Source organism: Chaetura pelagica, unplaced genomic scaffold (genome assembly GCF_000747805.2).
Source record: "Chaetura pelagica isolate M959 unplaced genomic scaffold, ChaPel_1.0 scaffold3, whole genome shotgun sequence".
Taxonomy (NCBI): Eukaryota; Metazoa; Chordata; class Aves; order Apodiformes; family Apodidae; genus Chaetura; species Chaetura pelagica.
This window is the reverse complement of record NW_009952974.1, coordinates 3484493-3503756: the sequence shown is the minus strand read 5'-3', so window position 1 is coordinate 3503756 and position 19264 is coordinate 3484493. Positions and strand designations below refer to the sequence as shown.

General features: G+C 38.2%; 1 protein-coding gene across 1 annotated transcript in view; it reads left to right on the top strand.

The window, feature by feature from the left end:
- Positions 1-19264, top strand: part of EPB41L5 (erythrocyte membrane protein band 4.1 like 5) — a 54308-nt gene that overhangs the window by 23157 nt on the left and 11887 nt on the right. The window contains exons 8-17 of the mRNA XM_009996044.1: positions 1-98; positions 497-584; positions 1212-1300; positions 2676-2745; positions 3472-3641; positions 4720-4826; positions 5483-5510; positions 7933-7975; positions 9043-9158; positions 19062-19228. The exon at positions 1-98 is cut by the window's left edge and continues 1 nt beyond it. Coding sequence (XP_009994346.1) covers positions 1-98; positions 497-584; positions 1212-1300; positions 2676-2745; positions 3472-3641; positions 4720-4826; positions 5483-5510; positions 7933-7975; positions 9043-9158; positions 19062-19228 — 976 coding nt within the window. The remainder of the gene's footprint in view (positions 99-496; positions 585-1211; positions 1301-2675; positions 2746-3471; positions 3642-4719; positions 4827-5482; positions 5511-7932; positions 7976-9042; positions 9159-19061; positions 19229-19264) is intronic.

The window sequence follows — 19264 nt, the reverse complement described above, 5'->3', positions numbered from 1 at the left end:
GCTGAACACTTCCCTGAACTGGTGTCTGAGTTCAGGTTTGTTCCTACTCAGACTGAAGAGATGGAACTAGCCATTTTTGAAAAGTGGAAGGAATGCAGGTACTAGATCTTCCAGTGCATGCTAACCAGCTCTTGGCACTGATTTTTATGTGAAGGGAACATATTAATAAAAAGATGCTGCTGACACTTTGTCTGTGGTATTGTTCAAAACCATAATTCTCATATGGTTCTGTTGTATCTTGTAAGAGGATATAATGTAAAAAAATGAAGCTTTTCAAAGGTTTGAATAAAATTATGAGAGTGCAGAATGTGGAAATGCAATCATTTTCGCAGCAGATTAAAACTTACAAAAGTGACCTTGATGTTCATGAAAGCAAGCACGTGTCAGCATTATTTAGGTTTTTCAAAAGCTTTCAGAAATTTCTCTTTACTCATGAACAAGTTTTCCTTTCTGTGCTTTTTCAGGCATCTACCTAATAGCAAAATATTTATTTCAGGGGGCAAACACCAGCACAGGCTGAAACCAACTACCTAAACAAAGCTAAGTGGCTGGAAATGTATGGTGTAGACATGCACATAGTCAAGGTATGTTTAACCACAGCGGGTGACCTTTGGAAGGGATAATGTTAGCTTTGTCCCACATTTCAACACTGGTTTTGGTTTCAGGCAAGGCAGGGGGAGTGAAATGAATATTGTACTCATCCAAACTGTGTAACAAGTGATGTGGCTTTGCATAAGATTCCCCTTTATAGTGTACGTTTCTACAAGGTATAGCTTTAGTCAAAGCATATCTGCTCTGGGTTAAATAGGTGATTGGTGTGGCAGTATGTACTACAGTTTGTATTTACACTAAGAGCTACATCAAAATCATAATAATTAAACCAAAGTCGGCTGGGGTCCAGTCAGCTACCAGTTGAAGAACTGCGACTGAAAATAGACCTGTGGAGAAGGAAGTGCAAAGACCTGCACAAGGAGGTCCTTATTACACGGACAAATCAGGAAACTTCAATTTTCCACTTTAGTTAGCCTTATTGAAGGGCTACAAACTAGAAAAATCCATTGCATAGGATCGTTGAAACACAAGCTTGTATGAAATAAGCAGGTACATGTTAAATTGTAACAAAGGGCAAATAAACTACATGAGCAACTGGAGTGATTTGAATGAAGGGTAAAACACTAAAATGAACGTAATCTTTATTTTGTGGCAATTAGGCAAGAGATGGCAATGATTACAGCCTGGGACTGACACCTACAGGAGTTCTTGTCTTTGAAGGAGACACAAAGATTGGTTTGTTTTTCTGGTAAGCTCTCTGATTGTACATTAAATTATATTTTGGACTCTTTTGTTTATTTTGCACTAGAAAAAAATGTTTAAAATGTTTGGGATATGAGAGCTCTATGAGCACTGGTTATCTGGGGAAATGTTGTGTAGCCTGGGAGTGTTTTCATGGTGTCCAAAAATATTTTCTTCTTTTAACATTCTTGGTTGATATGTTAATAGCCTGCGTATGTGTAACATGCTAGAGGCAAGCAAAAGATGTGATAACTTGGGATGTTTTTATTTTTTTATTATGTGTTGTTATATCTTGCATTAGATTGCTTTGGATGTCAAGTATGCACTCAGGCAGGGAAATGAAGTTTCTTCACCACCTTGCTGTTGAAAATGAGGCCAAGACAGCAGTGCTAGTGAAGTTTTTACATATAAGGTCATCTGGGCAGGCTTTTCATTAAGGAAGTGTCTCTTTGGGCCCAGTAAAGGGCAGAAATATCCCTTTCTGCTCATCAGGAAGAATTAATTAAAAGTAAACAAAAACTCTTGCTACACCACCCCTTGCCAAGGCTGATCTGTATGTAGTCAGGACATGTAGAGCTTCCTTCAGTTTTTTATGAACTTGTGCTTCTTTATCTGTCAAATACCTGAAAAAACACCCCATGGTTTCTTAAAAGCACTCTGATGAAATTTTGCAGGGCTTGACATTGCATAAAACACTAAATGCACAACCTGTCTGGAATGGTTGGGTGAGGCTACACAGGCATGCATTTTTAAGTGCTTTATTCTGAAATTCCCATCCAGTCTTTCAAAACTGTGTATAAAGAATAAGTATGCAGATGATGAGTTGCAATTTAATCATATGTATAATAGTTTTGATTAGTCCAGTCCAGTTTTATAAACTTTTCTGGAAAACATTCACTTTTTAGCAGAAATGTTATCTTTGTCTAGTCTCTCCACCAACAATTCTGGGTGAACTTCTTGGTGGGCATTTTGTGTCATGTCATGTTTACGTTTTCTCTTTGGTATTTTCTGAAACAGAATGATTGTGAGGATTGATTTGTATATTATACAGTGATTTGCATTTCTTTAATAAAGCAGAATTATTTTGTTCTGCCTTTGTGTCTTTCAAGTTCAGTTTTGTGGACTCGTGGGAGAGTAGCCAAGCAGGAGTGTTTGCGTGGAGTTTTATTTCAGTTCTAGGAATTATTAAGTTCTGATAGAATTATCTCGAAGTTGCTGATTTCTTACCTCTAAGGTTTTTAATTGTTAAATTTTGAACTAATACATTGAATCCACAATTTAATCAAGACCTACTGCTTGGTAGAGAAGGTCAGACCAGCACATTGAATGTACCTCTGAGTTACTAAGAGCTACATGACCTGTCTTTTCTGTTGGTCTTGCAGGCCAAAGATAACAAGACTTGACTTCAAGAAGAACAAACTTACTCTAGTTGTTGTTGAAGATGATGAACAGGTAGATAACTATTTATTTAGTTAAATCTCAGTGTTGATTTGACATATGCATATATATATGTAGAAGTTTACATACTCCTGATCTCTCCATGTTTAAATTCTAAGTATTTATGTGGATGCCTTGCAAGATTTTTGGTTGTGAACTGGGGGGAGGAGGTGAATGAAGGTACTCAAGTATCAAATACAGGAAATTACTTTTTTTTCCTTTACCTTGTTTTTAAAAGGAACATGTGAAACTAGTGTAGACCAGATAATTTGTAAACAGTGTGCATTGTGCAAGGAACTGAAAAAAAAAAAAAGCAGCTAAGTAGCACATTTAGTAGAATGAATTCTTCAAGCAGGTGGTACAATTGTTCCCATGGGAAGAAATTGCTCAGAGCTGAGATTATAAAAATATAAGCATTGGTAATTTGAGGAGAACAGATTTGGAAGTGAGAACATGTTAGCCTCATTGAGAAGTACCTACCTGTTATAATAAGGTCTCTAATTTGTAGTTATTCAGAAGTTTGACTTCTTAAATATATGGGCTCTAACCCTTTCCAACTTGAGATGATAGAACAGTTGTTTATTAAAGCTTCTGAAAACATTAATTTTTGTGCCTAAGATATTTTTTAAACATACATTTTGGTATTCATAAAACCCAAAATGTATTTGGCTTGCACTGCATTGTAGCTTTGACTTATTCGAACCCTTTGCAAACTGTCAAGTCTGCTTTGTATGCTTTAAGGGAAAGGAGCAGGAGCATACTTTTGTCTTTAGACTGGATCATCCCAAAGCCTGCAAACACTTGTGGAAATGTGCAGTGGAACATCATGCCTTCTTCCGGCTCCGAGGTCCTGTCCAGAAAAGCTCGAGTCGATCAGGCTTCATTCGGTTAGGATCCCGGTTCCGATACAGGTCAGTGTCTTCTGTCATTTCTTGCTTTTCCTGAATTATAAGTGGAATGGGAGAGAACTTGGTAATTGTTTAGCTAGGACATACAGAGCAGTGAAGCAAGCAAGCTGAGTTGCATTATTTGTTTTATTAAATCATATGATGTCCCCCCAGCATTTTCTGATTTCTCTGTAGGTGGTTTTGGTCTGTGCAGTAGGAAAGCACAGGTTTCTCAACATGTATGTTCCTTACATAGCACATAGAGTATATTGGCTTTTTTAGATAATTTCATTTTGAATGCCTACCCTTTTTTAAATACACTATTGAGGATGGAAGATTGACTTGCACAGTTGGAGGTACTACAAGTCTCTTGACTTCCGAGTTCCTGACTGAGTGATGGTTGGATTTCAGAAGCCTAATATAATGCCCATTTCCACATCAGGCTCTACATAAACATGCAACAGATTTCCAGGTGGCTCCTGGTCCCTGTGTTGGTGAGAACAAGTGAAAGGGGGGGGGTGTGACCCAGAGGTAGTACGCATATGGGCTTTGCTTCCATTTCCAGCAACTTTAGCAATGTCATCTAGTCTGCTTCAGAAAGGATCAGTGGTACAGAGGAATCAGCAGAACATGAGGCTGATACTGCTTTGGTGGCAGAGTCTGGTCAAACTTAGGGGAAAAAGACTAGCCTGGGAGCAAGAGCATCTAGATGCTGGTTTTTAGTCCTGTTACCATCTTTCTCCATGCCTTTGGCAGCACACCTTAAGCTTTACTCTCTCCTAGAATTTTCAGTCTCTTCCAAATGGCACAACCACAGAAATACACAAAGAGTAAATGTGCTTTTTCAGCAACTTAATGTTTAAGAAGACATTGCTTCAGCTTGTAGTCTTGGGAGAAAGGGGTGAAGATGAGGATGTCACCTTCCATCACTTTTTTCATGAAAGGCCTTTTGAGGTGTTAAGTTTGGGATTTTTAAAATAAAATAGAGATCAGGTTATTCAACTATTAATTTAAAATAGAAGTGTGATATTTTGATGGGCAGTGCCTGTATTTTGTCAATAAAAGTGATTTATTGATTTGTATTTTTGCATGGCATTGTTAGTGGGAAAACAGAGTATCAAACCACCAAGACCAACAAAGCCAGGAGATCAGCATCCTTTGAAAGGAGACCCAGCAAGAGATATTCAAGACGAACACTACAAATGAAAGGTAAACTATTGACATTCCATTTTGAGAAGTATAATCCATTGTGAGAGTCAAGTAATCTTATCCTTTCAAGGTATTGTGTAGGAATTCTGTAGCTTTTTGCTCTCATCTTGAAATTTCAAAATTAAGTTTTCTTTGACTTCTTTGGGAGACCATATAATTTATCAGAAAAAGCTTATGTCCAAAGCATGTCTAGGTTGCCTAGCAGGTAAAACACCCATAAATATAGCACAGTGCATCTCTGCATGAAGATGGAAAGCATGGACCCAGGAAACAGTGATACATTAACCATAATACTTGAAATTTATTGCTAAGGTTTGAAATGTTTGTCAATGAGATTTTTCTCACTGCCCTACCGAGGCAGGGCACCAACAGAGGTGCACTCTGTGGTTACAATCCAACACTCTTGTCTCTTGACTCTTGCATAGGTCAAGCATGACCTCCATGCATGCTTTCAGGTATTTGCTTAAATTCAGCTCTTTGGTTTGCTCTTAAGCTTTTTTTAAATTTATTTTTCTAATTTATTTTTGACGTGGTATACACGCAGCTTTTGCTCCTTCAGTTGTCTGCTTTTACACAACGCTAAGCTATTTTTATTAATATTTAACTGCTTATCTAATTACAAATTAAATTTTAATTAACACTTTCTATTTTTGCAGCACATTCTGGTAAACTTGAAGAAACAAGGTATGATGCATTCCAGTATTTAAATTTCTCTTTGGTGTTTGCCACCTGTGTTTGAGCAACATGTATGCAGAAGGAGGATATTAGTTAAATGTAGAGTGCGTTGACCTCTTAATTGTGGTTTTGCTGTGGGTTTTGTGTTTGTTAGCTTTATGTAAAACCTACAGTTCAAAGCAAGCTCCTGTGTTGCTGCCACATGGAAGATTTTGTTAGACGTGCTTACTAGCAGGAAAAGAGATGCGTTTATGACTAGCTATGATTGTTGTTGGATACAAGCTGCTGTTCTGTGTGCTGCCATCTAAGGAGATCGGGTAAAGCTTGTGAGAGTATCGCTGACATCTGCCTACTCTGGCTGTGTGACTGAAATATATAATCAAGAGAAGTTCAGAGATGGGGAATAATACAGTAAAATGAATGCCCAAAATATTTGGATCATTTTATGTACTATACTTGCATTTATTTGTATTCATTTAAGTATTTATGCTTCTATATTTATACTAAATTATGACCAGTGTTGAGAGTGAGGCCTTTTGGTTCTCCTGTACATAGTCTTTCTTCATGTGCTGTTGAATTGTAAAATGCCTGTATGAATCCAAGTGATACAGTCTTCATAGCCTTCCTTAAGGGAAGAGAGGAAACCAGGCTAAAAAGAATCGTGGTAGCAAAGGAACAGTCACTCAGTTCTGCTCTGTCTGTTCCCCTAATGACTTGTGAACATTGCAATGATCTATTGCAACCAAATTTTTTAAAAGTAGATACTTACAGATGTTAAGCATCATGACAGACAGGAGCTGGGTAAGGAATATCAAAATAACATTTCACAACAGAGTTAGTACCACCACAACTTTTCTAATAGTAGCAGCCCAGTTGATCTTTGCATGAGAGGAGTAGAAGTCTAGGAAGTATGAGGATAAGGCTGCAGTTACTGTAGTGGAGGTCTCATGTCTTTGTGACCTTCTATAGTGTAATTTCTTTTTTATCAAATGGGAAAGTACTCTTCAACACCGGATGTCATTAAAGTGCTTAAAGAACCTTTGCATGCAAAATGTGACTGTTGGATTAATTAGTACTCTAGTCATGCTCTGTTGTCATGCTCTTCTTTGAGTTTCATGCTGCTTAGGTCATTCTGAGAGTGGGAAGAGAAACTTCATGTGCAGTTTCTCCTTCTGATAAGACTGCTGTCTTCTGATCTGCACCTAGGTGTGGCATTGTTATGTTAGTCTCCAGAGCAATCTATGCCATTTCTGAAACTCTGCACTCAAACGTTGCTAATTGGAATGCATCATGAAAGATGTATGTTGTTCCATTCTTTGGTGTTAACTCAGCACAGGGGAATGTACTACCCATGAGGCAGTCCTTAATATTTCTGTTGAAGGTGCTCTATTCTATACTACTGTCCACGTTCTCTCAATAGAGAAGTTGTGAAGTTGGGAAACGGGCAAACAGCTTACTTGGTCTTGACATTGTGGTAGTTAAGTAAAGTAATTCCAAAGAAATACTGAAGTAGATACAAATAGATATAGTAGATATAGAAATCTATTTGAATTGTATTTTTGCCAGGTTGGATAGCTCTTGTCCAGACTGTAAATCAGAAGATTAATGTGTTGTAGGAGACTGGAACCACTTTTTAAAAATATTAGAATTCTGGGGTAAAAAGTTTGCTTTGCATAATATTTATAATGCATAATTCTTGTGCAGGGTGTTAATGCTTTTAAGTCTCTCAAAAATGTGAAATGTCTCGTGCAGATTCAGAAATCATAATGAATGGGTGTTGTTTAATATATGGGTATTGTTTAATTAATTAATTGTTTAATTTATTAACTATATTAAATATTTTATAATATAAAATTATTACTAATGCTGTGCTCAGCTGCTGTTCATGTAATTTTGAAGGCTGCTTTTAAGAGTGAAGCATTTATTTGAGCCCTTAGAGGTTGTATGCAGAAGAAACTAATTTTTCTGTTACACTTTTTGATATGAAACTTCAAATCAGAAGAGTCCTAGCTATGGAACAAACATAGTATCTACAGCATGTAAGCGAGGTTTCAACAGTGTCACATTTTGCTGATGTTTAACTTAAACTAAATTATATAAAACTATATTTCATTTTTTGCTTTACAAGTGCCCTGCCTGCTGCTGAATCAGGCAGACTTTCTAAACTGGTTTAGGAAAGGAAGAGGAAAAACCAGATAAGTTACAGATAAACTACAGATTGAACAAATAAATAATGTGAAACACTTAGTTACCTAGAATGAGGCAGCTCACTTAAAAATTAAGATTTTAGATTTTCCTTTGAGACCAGTTAAGTACTTTGGAAAGATCTTTGTTAGACTTTGTGTTTCTTTCTTGATATCCTTGCAGGTTTGCCAGCCTGCAAATACAGTTTGTGGATCAGATTTTTATTTAAATTCTTTTTCTCTTTCAGTACTGCAAACAATGCTGTTAGCAACCAAACTAATGGATCACAGGTATGAACTGTTGTTCTTCTTAAAGCCAGTTTTAATGTATTTCAACAGATTTGAGGATTTTGTTATTGATTCTTAAAATCCAATGATTGAGCAATTAAAAGTTAGAAACAGTTTACTAATTGCATGCCAAGAAATTGCTACTAATTTACAAGCAAGATAATTAGTTAATTAAACTAGAGTCAGGAAGATACCCCATGCCCCAGTACTATAGAAACTATGCTATTTATAGATGCAGATTTTCATAGGTACACAAAGTACCTGTGTGGGAAAGTTGTTATTACCCAAAGCACATTAAATCTGTATGCTAAGTAACATTTAAAATAAAAAAAAGCTTAATGCGACCTAAGTTGATTCTTGGTTACAGTAGTTTTTTCTCTGAAAGAGGAGAATACACCTGCAAACTAAAATATACATTGTTAGCAAAAATTCAGTGTTTCCTGTGTTTGAGAGGGAAATTGTACACTGAATACTTTCTTTCACTGAAAAAGGACATTAGTGTAATGTAACTTCCCTTCTGAGTATCAAAAAGCAGGACCTGGAGCTTGGAAACACCCTGTCTTCCTTTCTGGAGTACTTCAAATGCATAGTGCAACAGAAAGGGTCAATATATTGGTGGAAACAGAATGTGGTTTAAGATTAAAATGCTCATTCTCTGCTGATAGGCAGATCACTGTTCTGCTCAGCCTTTTGCCTGCTATGCCAGAGGATTTTTTTCTATTCAGGAGCAGCTGTGTTTCACAGACAGGCAACTCAAAGGTGCCAGTTGCTATTGCAAAGTTACCTATAGAAGGAAAGCATTGCTGCATGAATTTGAAAAGTAGACATCAAGGCAGAGCTTTTTACTGAAATGTTTGAGCAGCCTTGGATTCATTATGACCCTAGTACTGTGTGCAGTGCTGGAAAAGACTGGGCATAGGTATCCAGTGCTCTGGAAGTGATGGAAGGCAACAGCCTTGCTTTAGCTTTGTGCATAAGGAGAAATGGCAATATGTTTTGTTATGTCTCATGTGTCATCCTTTCATTAATGTTTGTGTAGTAACTTAGTTGTTTATTTTCTGTCTCCTAAGAGCTGGAATGCAAAGCCAAACCTACCTGTCCTAACAGCGATTCCTTCTGCCCCAGTCTTAGTGGAAATAGAAAACCTCCCAAGGAGTCCAGGTGCCAGCCAGCAAGACAAGAAATGGTATGTTCTGCTTTGCTGGGAAATGAATTTTGCTTGCTTATGCATTATTCAAGTGGCTTTATCTGCACTTAAGTAAGCTGCCATCATTGTATCTTTAACTTGACTGTCAAGTTAGTGATGATGCAGCTGATTTGTTGATGTGAATGTAGTGTGGGGAGGTGAGAACGACCGTCTTAATCACTGCTAACCAAAAGAAAATTTCCTCTGGGGCTGAAGAAATTACTAAATCAGGAAGAGCATTTTTAAGTCTTGGAGAGAGCTGGATCCTTCTGATTGCATACTACTTGTAACCCTTTTTTCTGGGTACCATGGGGCCCAAGAACTTACCTGGATCCTTAAGAAAATGCACTTATGAATATCCTTGTGAATCTCTTGCATGTTTTGAAATGAGCAAGTTGGTTTTTGTTACTATCTTGGGGATAGTGGGAGCTTGAGGAAAATTACATAAGCTGAAGATAAGAGCTTTGATTTAATGTAATCAGAGGATTTGGTTTATGGATTGGTTGCATCTCAAAATGAGGATTATTTGTTTGAAGATAAATATAGGTATTGTTTATCTTTTCTTAAAGTAATTCTATATTGCAAAACTATTTCAAAACCAGAATTGCGTATATGAGCCCAGTACTTGTGCACACGTTGTCTCAACTTTTTCAGCTTTTTGTGCATTCAGGAGCAGCTTGGCTTATCCTGGAAGGGTAATTCTGGTTTCTGTTAGACTGTCCAGGAGCAGCAGTAGTGGAATGGAGTGACACAAAAGCTCTTATCTTAAGCAGTTTCAGCCCTCAAGACAAAAGATCCTTCTCCTATTGTCAGGCATATGAACCAACTTGGCTTCGCTGTCTCTTACAAGTAGATTATATCAGTTTCCAATGGTGCGCTGACAAATGTAATTTCATAAATATTACTGATTAAAGACTTATAATACTGTGGATGTGGGATTACAAAGGGGGATGGTAATTCTGCTTTGTGTTGCATTTTATTGAAGTCTCAATCACAATGTATGATCAATGCTGTTTTTCTTTCTTTTGCCCTTGATTTGTCTAGTATCTGAAATCTGTGCTTGTCTATGGTGAGATCCTGTTGATCGCTCGATTCCTTCCGTGGTGGTGGGTGAAAGGTGGTGGTTTCTTTATTCTTCAGCATTCTCAATATGGTTTATTTTGATTATTTTGATCCAATTGCAAGATGTGTGCTGGAAACTGGTATTTCTTTTGGTGGAAGTGTTAGACTCTTGCTCAAACAGCTCTTCTTGGGTGTCTTGATTCGCACTAGTGTTCTTGCTAGTATTTTGTAAGGCTTCTGTTGCTTCTTGAAATCCCACTGCTTTTGTTCAGAAGCAGAGAGGACTCTAGACAATCTGTTTCAGTTTTGGTCTTGATATGCCTGTTTTAGGATTAAGAACTTGAGCCTGTCTGTACTAACATTGTCAAGGAATCTAAGCTTATGTGCCAGCTGCTGCAGTATGTAGCTTTTCTGTGGAAGAGTGGGAGTAAATATAAAATATACCTGCACATAACCCAAAGCAGTATGCCAAAAAGAAAACAAGCTTCTTGGCAACTGGTGTGTTTTAATCAGGAGTGCAATGCTTGTACTGCATATGTGTGTTATATTTCTTAGAGATATATCATTATTATTGAAGACACTTGTCTTCTGGAGAGAAGGTTTTAATGTGCTCATTGGAAGTAGTACTGCCTGTAATGAAGGGCAAATCCAGCTGTAGGAAGAAGGCAACAGTTTGGAGCTGAGTCAGCGACTGAGCTACGTTCTGGTTTCCTAGATGGGAAGGGGGGTTAGGTTGATATAATTGCCAGAACATAGATATTTATTGCAGGGGCTGTGACTTGGCTATTGCGCCTTCACTTCTTGGTGTCTCGGTGCTGCTAACAAGATCTGTTTTCAACTGCTGCTGTCTTTAATTGGCCTGTTTCTGCATGAATTATCTTTGCTTTCTGTCAGAAAAATAGTCTCCATTTAGAGAGAGTTTGCCAAGGATTGTTGAGAACACCAAAATCTTTTGGACTGGGGATTTTGTAGATGTTTAGATTGAAGGGGTTTAGAAGGTCCTGACCTCATGAGTTTCTGTACTCTGCTTGGCAGATGCCTGTGTTGGCTGCCTTGCAGCTCAGATCTCTTCCTAATATCAATGTTTCCTTTAATTTAAAATGTTAATGCTGCAGCTGCCGAAAGCAATTGTGCCAGATTTTAGAAAGTACATTGCCGAATAGGAGGGATTTTAGGTTGTGGGTTGTTTTTTGGGAGTTTTTTGGGTTTTTGTTCTGGTTTTTTTTTTTTCTTCTTTGGTCCATTCCTGTAAAACTGTCAGTACAGGAAAACTGTGCTGGTCTGCATGGGCTGAGAACAGTCTGGCATGTTAGCCTGGGAATCCTGAAACACAGTCAGTGTCTTTCTAATTTTAGTCTTTTCTCTAGAAGCTCTTTCTGTGCTAAGATAGGACAGGAGACAAAGATTTGCAATTTTTTTCCTTATTATGGAAGTTTGGGGGGATTTTTTTTTTGTCTGGGTGCAGCTTTCACTTAACTGCTTGCATCAGAGAAATGGGAAAATAACATAATAATTGGTGAGGATTGGAGCCTTTAGTTTTTCACAGGTCACTTTTGCAGCATATTTCATAAAAGCTAAAGCTATGAATTTACACATGGGTGACCTTAATATAAATCCTTTCTCTTTTCTAAAGGAGGACTATCCCTGGGTGTTAATCATTTACTGCTGCTGTGAATCCTGCATGCTTTTCTGCTTCCCTGCCTTAACACGTGTAATCTTCAAACTCACGTGCGGGCTGCTTGGCTGCTCTGGCAGCAGGGCTGGGAGTGTTAACACAGGCTTTCTGGAACATGAAATTGTGGAATTTGAGCTGGGGGCTGTCCCAGGACCTCTCTAGATGAACAAAAACAACCTTGCCACTTAGTTTAGGTTTGGGTCATTAAATAGAGAAATTTGTGTTAAACTGAAGGAATATGCTTTTTTTTTAGGAATTTCCTGCATCAGTAGTTTATGAGAGTGCTGTTTTCCAAGCACTTTTTGATGCCTGACTACCTTGCATCAGGCTCTTCCAAAACGTATCAGTGAAGAATCCTAGTACAATACAGACAAGAAATATTTGTCCATTTAAAAAACTGTTTTAAAATTCAAATGTTTCATTAAACTGCTGCTTTGGAAAAGCTTGTGCCTAAAGCCTTAAAGTTTTCTAGTTAAGGGCTTCTGCATCAAAATGTTTTTCAAAACAGTATGTAAGGTGATGAATGTTCTCCCCTTCTCCTCTTTCTAGATTTTGAAGAACATTATTCCAGCAGTGGTGTAGACTAGCCATAGCAATGCACAGCATCTCAATGGTTTTGCTTTTAAGAATTAATAATTCTTATTAATAATTCTAATTCTATTAATAATTCTAATTAATACTTTTAAACCATTGTGCCTCCATGTGCATAATTAAAAAGCAGGGTCTTAGTTTGTATTGTGACTTTAAAAAAACTGTTTCCAAAAGTTTTTTGGTTAATCAAGTTGTAACTACAGGCAGATGTTTCAGTAGAATTTAGTCCCATAGTCAACGACATTTTGCATGACTTGTGTGGGCTCTTCTGTTTGCTCCTGCACAGTGATACTCACCTCTCAGAGTTATTATTTTCTTCTCCTTTTTTTTTAACTTGCATTACAATCTGCATTTTCCAGTGACTTTGAAAACTGGTGTTGCTTATAGATGCTTGTTTCAGGTGTACATTTAGAGCTGCCACATAAACCCTTCCAGATTGCTGCAAATAAAATTCGCTGTATGCCTGGCAGGTCTGGGCCTCCTTCACATTATTTTGTCTTGTCTGTAAATTGTGCATGGTTCTTGCTCGGTTTTGTCAAGTGCTTTGGAATGTTAAGTACTTTTCATTTAGTAAGTGTGGATAATGTGTACGTGAGATGGCTTAGCTTGTCATTTCAGACTTCTGAAAAAACATTCATGAAACTGAGCAGAAAAGGGGTTTATTTGGCAGTGTCATCATGTACATGTACACTTGCACACCTCCCTCCCTATTTACCTTCCAGCAGTGCCCTTTTCCTTGCCTTTTCTATCAGTCTTCTTCACCTCTCCTTTACTTTTTCCACCCTCTCTCTCATCTGTACCTGTTTACTAATTGTGCCCCCTCCCACTTCCCAACAATCCAGGCCCTTTGATGCTGCTGACCGCTGTCACCGTGGTGGAATCCCGTGGGAGGCGTGGGCCCCGCCGAGGACCCGCGCTGCGGACGGACAGTGTCCCGCGTTCGTCCATGAGCGCAATGTGAAGAACGCGGGGACGCGTAGCGGTGCTGGGACCTATGCTGTCCAAACCACCATGACCAGTCTCTGAGACCTGGGCCTTTCTGGAGCTTGAGGCTGCTTTCTAGCAGAGGCTGGAAAATTACGGTTTGAGCTGTCTCTGAGATGAGAACGATGGACCCAAAGCTGACTGTAGGGGGGGGGGGGAGCAAGCTTTTATTCCGAAGGTTCTGCGTATCATGCTGTTGCAATTTGGTCTTTAAAGAAAAAAGTAACATCTAGACCAGAAGCCTCTCCTCACTCTTAGGTTAAAAAGAGTTTATATACATGTGTATCTTTTCAATTGTGTTAAGGTTTTTCTTAATTATTGGGGGGGAAAAAAATGTAGCTGGGTTTAACTTTGAGAGCCATGCAGGAAGCTACATGTGTAATAAAACTACACGTGCAACCAGTGGGTTATAATGTGGCCTCAGATCTTAGAGCCATAGAGGATGTAATTGCCCCTTCTTTTGAACCATGATTATTTTAAAGTATCCAAGATAGATGGTTGATCTGGAAACTAACCTTTTTTTTTAACAAGGCCTCTTCTGAAAAAGATTGTTTGGAAATGAAACAGAATTATTTTAATTTTTTAAGAATAAAATTATTGGAACTCCTGAAAAGGCAAAGAGTAGTAATTTTTTTGCTTTCTAGGAAAGTTTTCTTATTTCTTTGCAGCAGTGCTCTGGTTGAAATGAAACAGAAATATTTCCTGACATACACCAGTCCTGCTGTATGATTCATGAGCTTAATTGTGAAGTCAGAGGTTAAGACTCCAGCTTCATGGCTCACTGGTGTTCTTGGGGGCCTTTAGCAACATAAAGAACTACCTTTATCCTTGAGTGCGTGCTGTTTTCTGAAGTTAGCTGCTTATAAATTGCAGTATTTTCCCATTAAAAAAAATAATAATGAAAAGTTCTGGTAGTGTGCTTTTGAAATGCACTTCTATTTGTCTCTTAGGATAAAAAGGTGTTTGAATGATTGTCAAATAGTTTGACTAAGTTTTGAATTGTCACAGAGCCCAGATATCCAGAAACATTGTTTTCAGATATGAAGTAGTGAAGAACCAAGAAACTAATTTTCAGCGAGGACATAACTTAATATTGTGTGAGTTATTTTGTCCTCCTCACCCTTGCATCTGATAGGGAGAAGAGGCTGCTAATGAAATATGAGTCTCTTTTGCAGCTCTGCTTAAAAAAAACAACAATCAGGGATATGCAAGCTACATATCAAAGTTCTGTGGGATCTACAGAGGTGATTGGAGTGATCTGTTGTGCTGTTTTTAGTTCTAGATTTTGTAAGGTGGATGTTATAAACTTCTGGAGTGAAACAAACCTATTTGATTCTTAATTATTTAAGTTGCATAAGTTGCACAAGAATAAGCAAATGAAAACGGGTGTTTTAACTTTGAAATCTTATGTAATTTCTTTATAGATGAGGGAGAGCAACCACTAATTTAAGTGGAAGAATTTAGCATAGTTTTGTATTTAAAATGCAAGAACATTGTTGCAATATCAAATCACAGTTTTATTGCAGAGTTTGGAGTTTAGATGTGCTTGAGTAGTGGTCAAGTTACTGCAAGTAGGGGCTGACTGCTCAGGTTATCAGAGAAGGGTTGTGTAGCTGTTACAGAATTAAAGAACAGTTGAGGTTGCAAGACACCTCTAGAGATCTTGTAGTCTACCCCCATGCTCAGACCATAGTCACGTAGAGCAGGTTGCTCAGGACCATCCAAGGATGGAAATGTTATACCCTCTCTGAGCAACCTGTTCTGGAGTTTAACTGTCCTCACACCAAAAAGGGGTTGTTTTTTTCCTTGTGTTTAAGTGGAATCTTAAGTGTGACTTCACTGACTTAGGGAGAATTATTATCCTGGTTTCCACTAGGGTAAGTGACAACTCTCAGTAGCAAACAGAGAAATTGTACCACATTAGGGCAAACACTTAAATACGTTTTTACAGGGACAGGTCATGTGCTCTAGGAGTAGCATTAAGGAAACACATGGATGTCTTTCTAAACAGTATGGTGGTGATAGATCTTTGTTTAATATCCGCAAAAGTTCTGCAGCCAGCAGAAACCCTTTTCCTAAAGGTGTTTCCTTTCCTGTAGTTGTTGGCTTGCATATATTACACTATGTCAGTATTTGAAATTATCTTCAAACAAATGGGAGACAGTACAAATCTTGGAATGTGGAACTCAGCCTGCTTGATTAGAAACTATGTGTGCATGAACAGTCTCCATTTGTAGGATCATGCATCCCCAGGATTTTTTGTTTTCCTTGCCTTGCTTTAAAAGGAAAAGGAAGTTATTTTTTTCTGAATATTTTACGTTTTTTTTTTTGGGAAAAAAATATCCTGAGAAGGTGACATGCTTAAATTTACAATTTTTCTTCAGGTACAACACGGAATGTCCCAAAGTGCAAGAAATTATCAAAGAATTTCATACTGTTGTACTACCTTGCAGAGTCAGTGTGAGAAGCTATTCTGTGTCATGACTAGTTTAAAAAATAAATTAGCTTTTATGATGCTCTGTGCTGTTTCAAGTTAGATTACTTGCAGAAGAATTATCCATTTTGCGGGGGACTCAGTTACTGTATTTTGCAGATTGTATTTCACAAACTACAATGAAGTATTGTTTTGCGTTTCAACTAAACTTTTTTTTTTTTATATCATACCTTTTGTAACTGACAGCTTTCTCAGTGGTTTTATGCAGTGTATGCTATATGGTACATACTAATATAAATATATTTGTCAGGAAAAAAAGAAGAAATAATGCAGTAGCTAACTCCCTTAACTGTGGGAGTTCTCTGGGCATGTAACAATTTCTGTATGATTTATTAGTGAGTTGACAAACCTTTCCATGCACTAAAACCTTCTAATTATTCCTCTATTAATAATTATTTGTATAGCTTGAACTCCTGATATCATGTATCAGCTTTTCTCTCAGCATGCTTCTTAAATTATGCTGGTAGAAGTTGATTCTGAGGACATGAAGCCTGGCACTTACTGCTGTGCAAAGTTCCCAGTATTCCTCTGGATGTGGGTTAATACAGCAATGTGGAACGTGATGCCCGTTTCATTATTGAGTACTGGGCACCAGCTGTGGCAGAAGTCCTGCTTTTCCTGGCCAGCCTTTTGTTATTTCCCTTCTGACAGCTCGACCATATTTTGTAAGAGAAGTCAGAAATTCTGTGCAGTGATGAAAATAGTATCTTGTGCTTTTTACTTGTGTAGTCTGGCCATTTATGAAGTGTTCATGGTAGACTTCCTGCTCATCTGAAGAGGCTGAAGAATCTGGTGATTCAAGAAATTTAGTGCTCTTTGGGGAACTCATCTTTTGTGTCTTCAAATTCCAGTGGGTTCAATTCCTACTTGAATCTCGGCTTAGGAGACTTCTCTTGAGTCTGCCTAAAATGCATTTAGTTTCTTCCCTGAGGCCTTGCTGTGATGCAGGGGTGAGACTGCAGGGACTCACTTCAGATGTCCTTGCTGCCTCAGCCAGTCTTCTATCCTCTGGCAGAAATGGGAATAAGGTTTTCTGCAAACTTTCATAGCCTTAATGTAAGTAGTATGTTGCTTTTGGAGCAACACTAGACATTGAGTGTGTCATTTGACTATGCCACCAGATTTCAAGACTATCCTTATCTCTAGAGGGCAGATTCTAAAAATCAACTCTCTTGTCTAATAAATGTTTCTATAGTTGTCAAAGGGGGGGAAGAAGACTAATAAAATTATCCTAGCAATTTTAAAATGAAAATACATTTCATTTTTCACTCATTTTCTTTCCATTAAGCTGCAATGTGAAGAAAAGCTTGAAAAGATTACAGTGTGAAGAAGTTTTGCTGGTGCTCTACATCATCTCTCTTATGTGGAGTTCCTTCAACATGTCCTGACATCAGCACCTCTCTGTGCTGCAAAATCTGAGCTTCTTATAATGGTTGTCACAGTAAACATTTGGGAGGTTATTTACAGAAAGCTGTCAGAAAATAGGAAGAAAAGTGTTTGCTTCATGTGAAGGTTATAAAACATTTTTGCTTTCATGCATAAAGCACCCTCTGATAGTAAGTTACAGAGTGCAGTCTCTCTTTGTTGCCTTAATTGGAAGAGCGTGTTCCTGCCTGTTGCTTCCAATAATTGAAATTTTCTCATTTCCCCTTTGCAAGACTTGCCATTTCCCATTAGTGGTGCACACAGAGGCTGTGCAGTAGATTGAAAAATTCCCTGTCATTTGCTTTGTTAGCACCTTCTTATTCCACTGCTTAAGAGAATCAAGCAAGTGACCTCAGTTTGCCTCACGGCAATTAATTGTCTTAAGATGATTCGTACATTATTAGCACTAGAACGGTGATATCCTGTAATCTGTTTCAGAGGTGTATATTTAACATTGCACTTTTGGGTGCTTGAGCAGGAGGGAGGAGTGTTTACCTGGAGCCTCTAGTGCCAACAGGGGACTGCTTCCAAATGCCAGGATCTGGAGGGAGGCATGGGGCATTAACCTGGTAGCAATTAAGGGAGAAGCTGGTCTGAACTGTCCAGTAGGAATTGTTTCTGTCTGTGCATGAGGGAAAGTTCTGTTGTGGAGGGTACTTGCTTGGTGTCATTGTTCTTGTATTTGGGAGAGGACTTTCAAAAGTGATATATTTTTCTTCTTAAACCAATATTGCAACCAAACTGTATGTAAGTGTGACTGTTGGTTGAAATGGGTGACAGTCAAACTGCAGTTGTGTGCACAGGTTGTCTCATTAACCATCGTGTTCTGCAGCAGCCGATGTTTCCATGTTTGTTACAGTTTGCTGTTAGGACAGCCTTAGCTGTTCCTGAACTTTGAAGAGATGGATGACTTTCCTGACTGTTTGCACGAGATAAACATCACAACATAACTTTTTTTCTTGTAATTTTCCAATTTTCATTGTAAATACAGGTGGTAGGACAAAATAAAAAATTATTCCACTAGAAAGCAATGAGTGATGTACAAGAGTGCATGCTGTGGTTCCCTTAAAATATTGTGACTGCTAAGGTTTCGTTCATCTCTCTGTCCAAGATAATAAAACTGAAATAGTTACAGGTCTGCCTAACTAACATAGTGTCAGTGCAGACCTGTACTGTGCCCCTCTGCCCTCCCTTCTGCTTACAAGTGTTAGGTGAAGTGCTGTACTAATAGCCTTTTGTGAACAGCATCAACTTCCCTCCTCAACTTGTCTTTCTTTTGTGTAAAAATCCTAAAGCATATCTTGAGTTTTTTAGAGAAACTTCAGATATTTGTTCCAGAAAGTGCATTTAATGGATAAAAACTTCACTTCTGCTCCCTCCAGTTTTCCACTGTGATGTGATGAAGCAGCAGGCAACATGGAGCTGCTCTGCTATGAATTCAGTTCTACAGAAGTTTTTGTGTTGTTTTTGTGTCACTTGTGTTGTTTTGTTGTGGCTTTTTTTCCCCCTAAACTTACAGAAAGCCAATGTCTATTAGTTACCTGAAACATTTTTTACAGAATGTGTCTGGTCACCAAAAGATAGCTTGAAAAAAGACATTGCATGTGTTAAAGTTGTTTTTTTCTTGTTACAGAGAGTGGTAACATGATTTTGCATCTCTCTGCCTCTGCAGTGTGCCTCTCGTTGACTTGCTAGACAGCTCGGAGCTGCCAGAAACGTGTGTTGATGATGCCCTAGGCCGTCCAGTTGTTGGCTTGGCAACAGGGGATTCAGAAGAGGCTGTTAGTTGTCCTCATCCTGGCACAAAGGAAACAGTTGCTGAAAATGCAGATTCTGATCGTAAGTTTGCTTACGTATTTTTCCCTATTATCATGA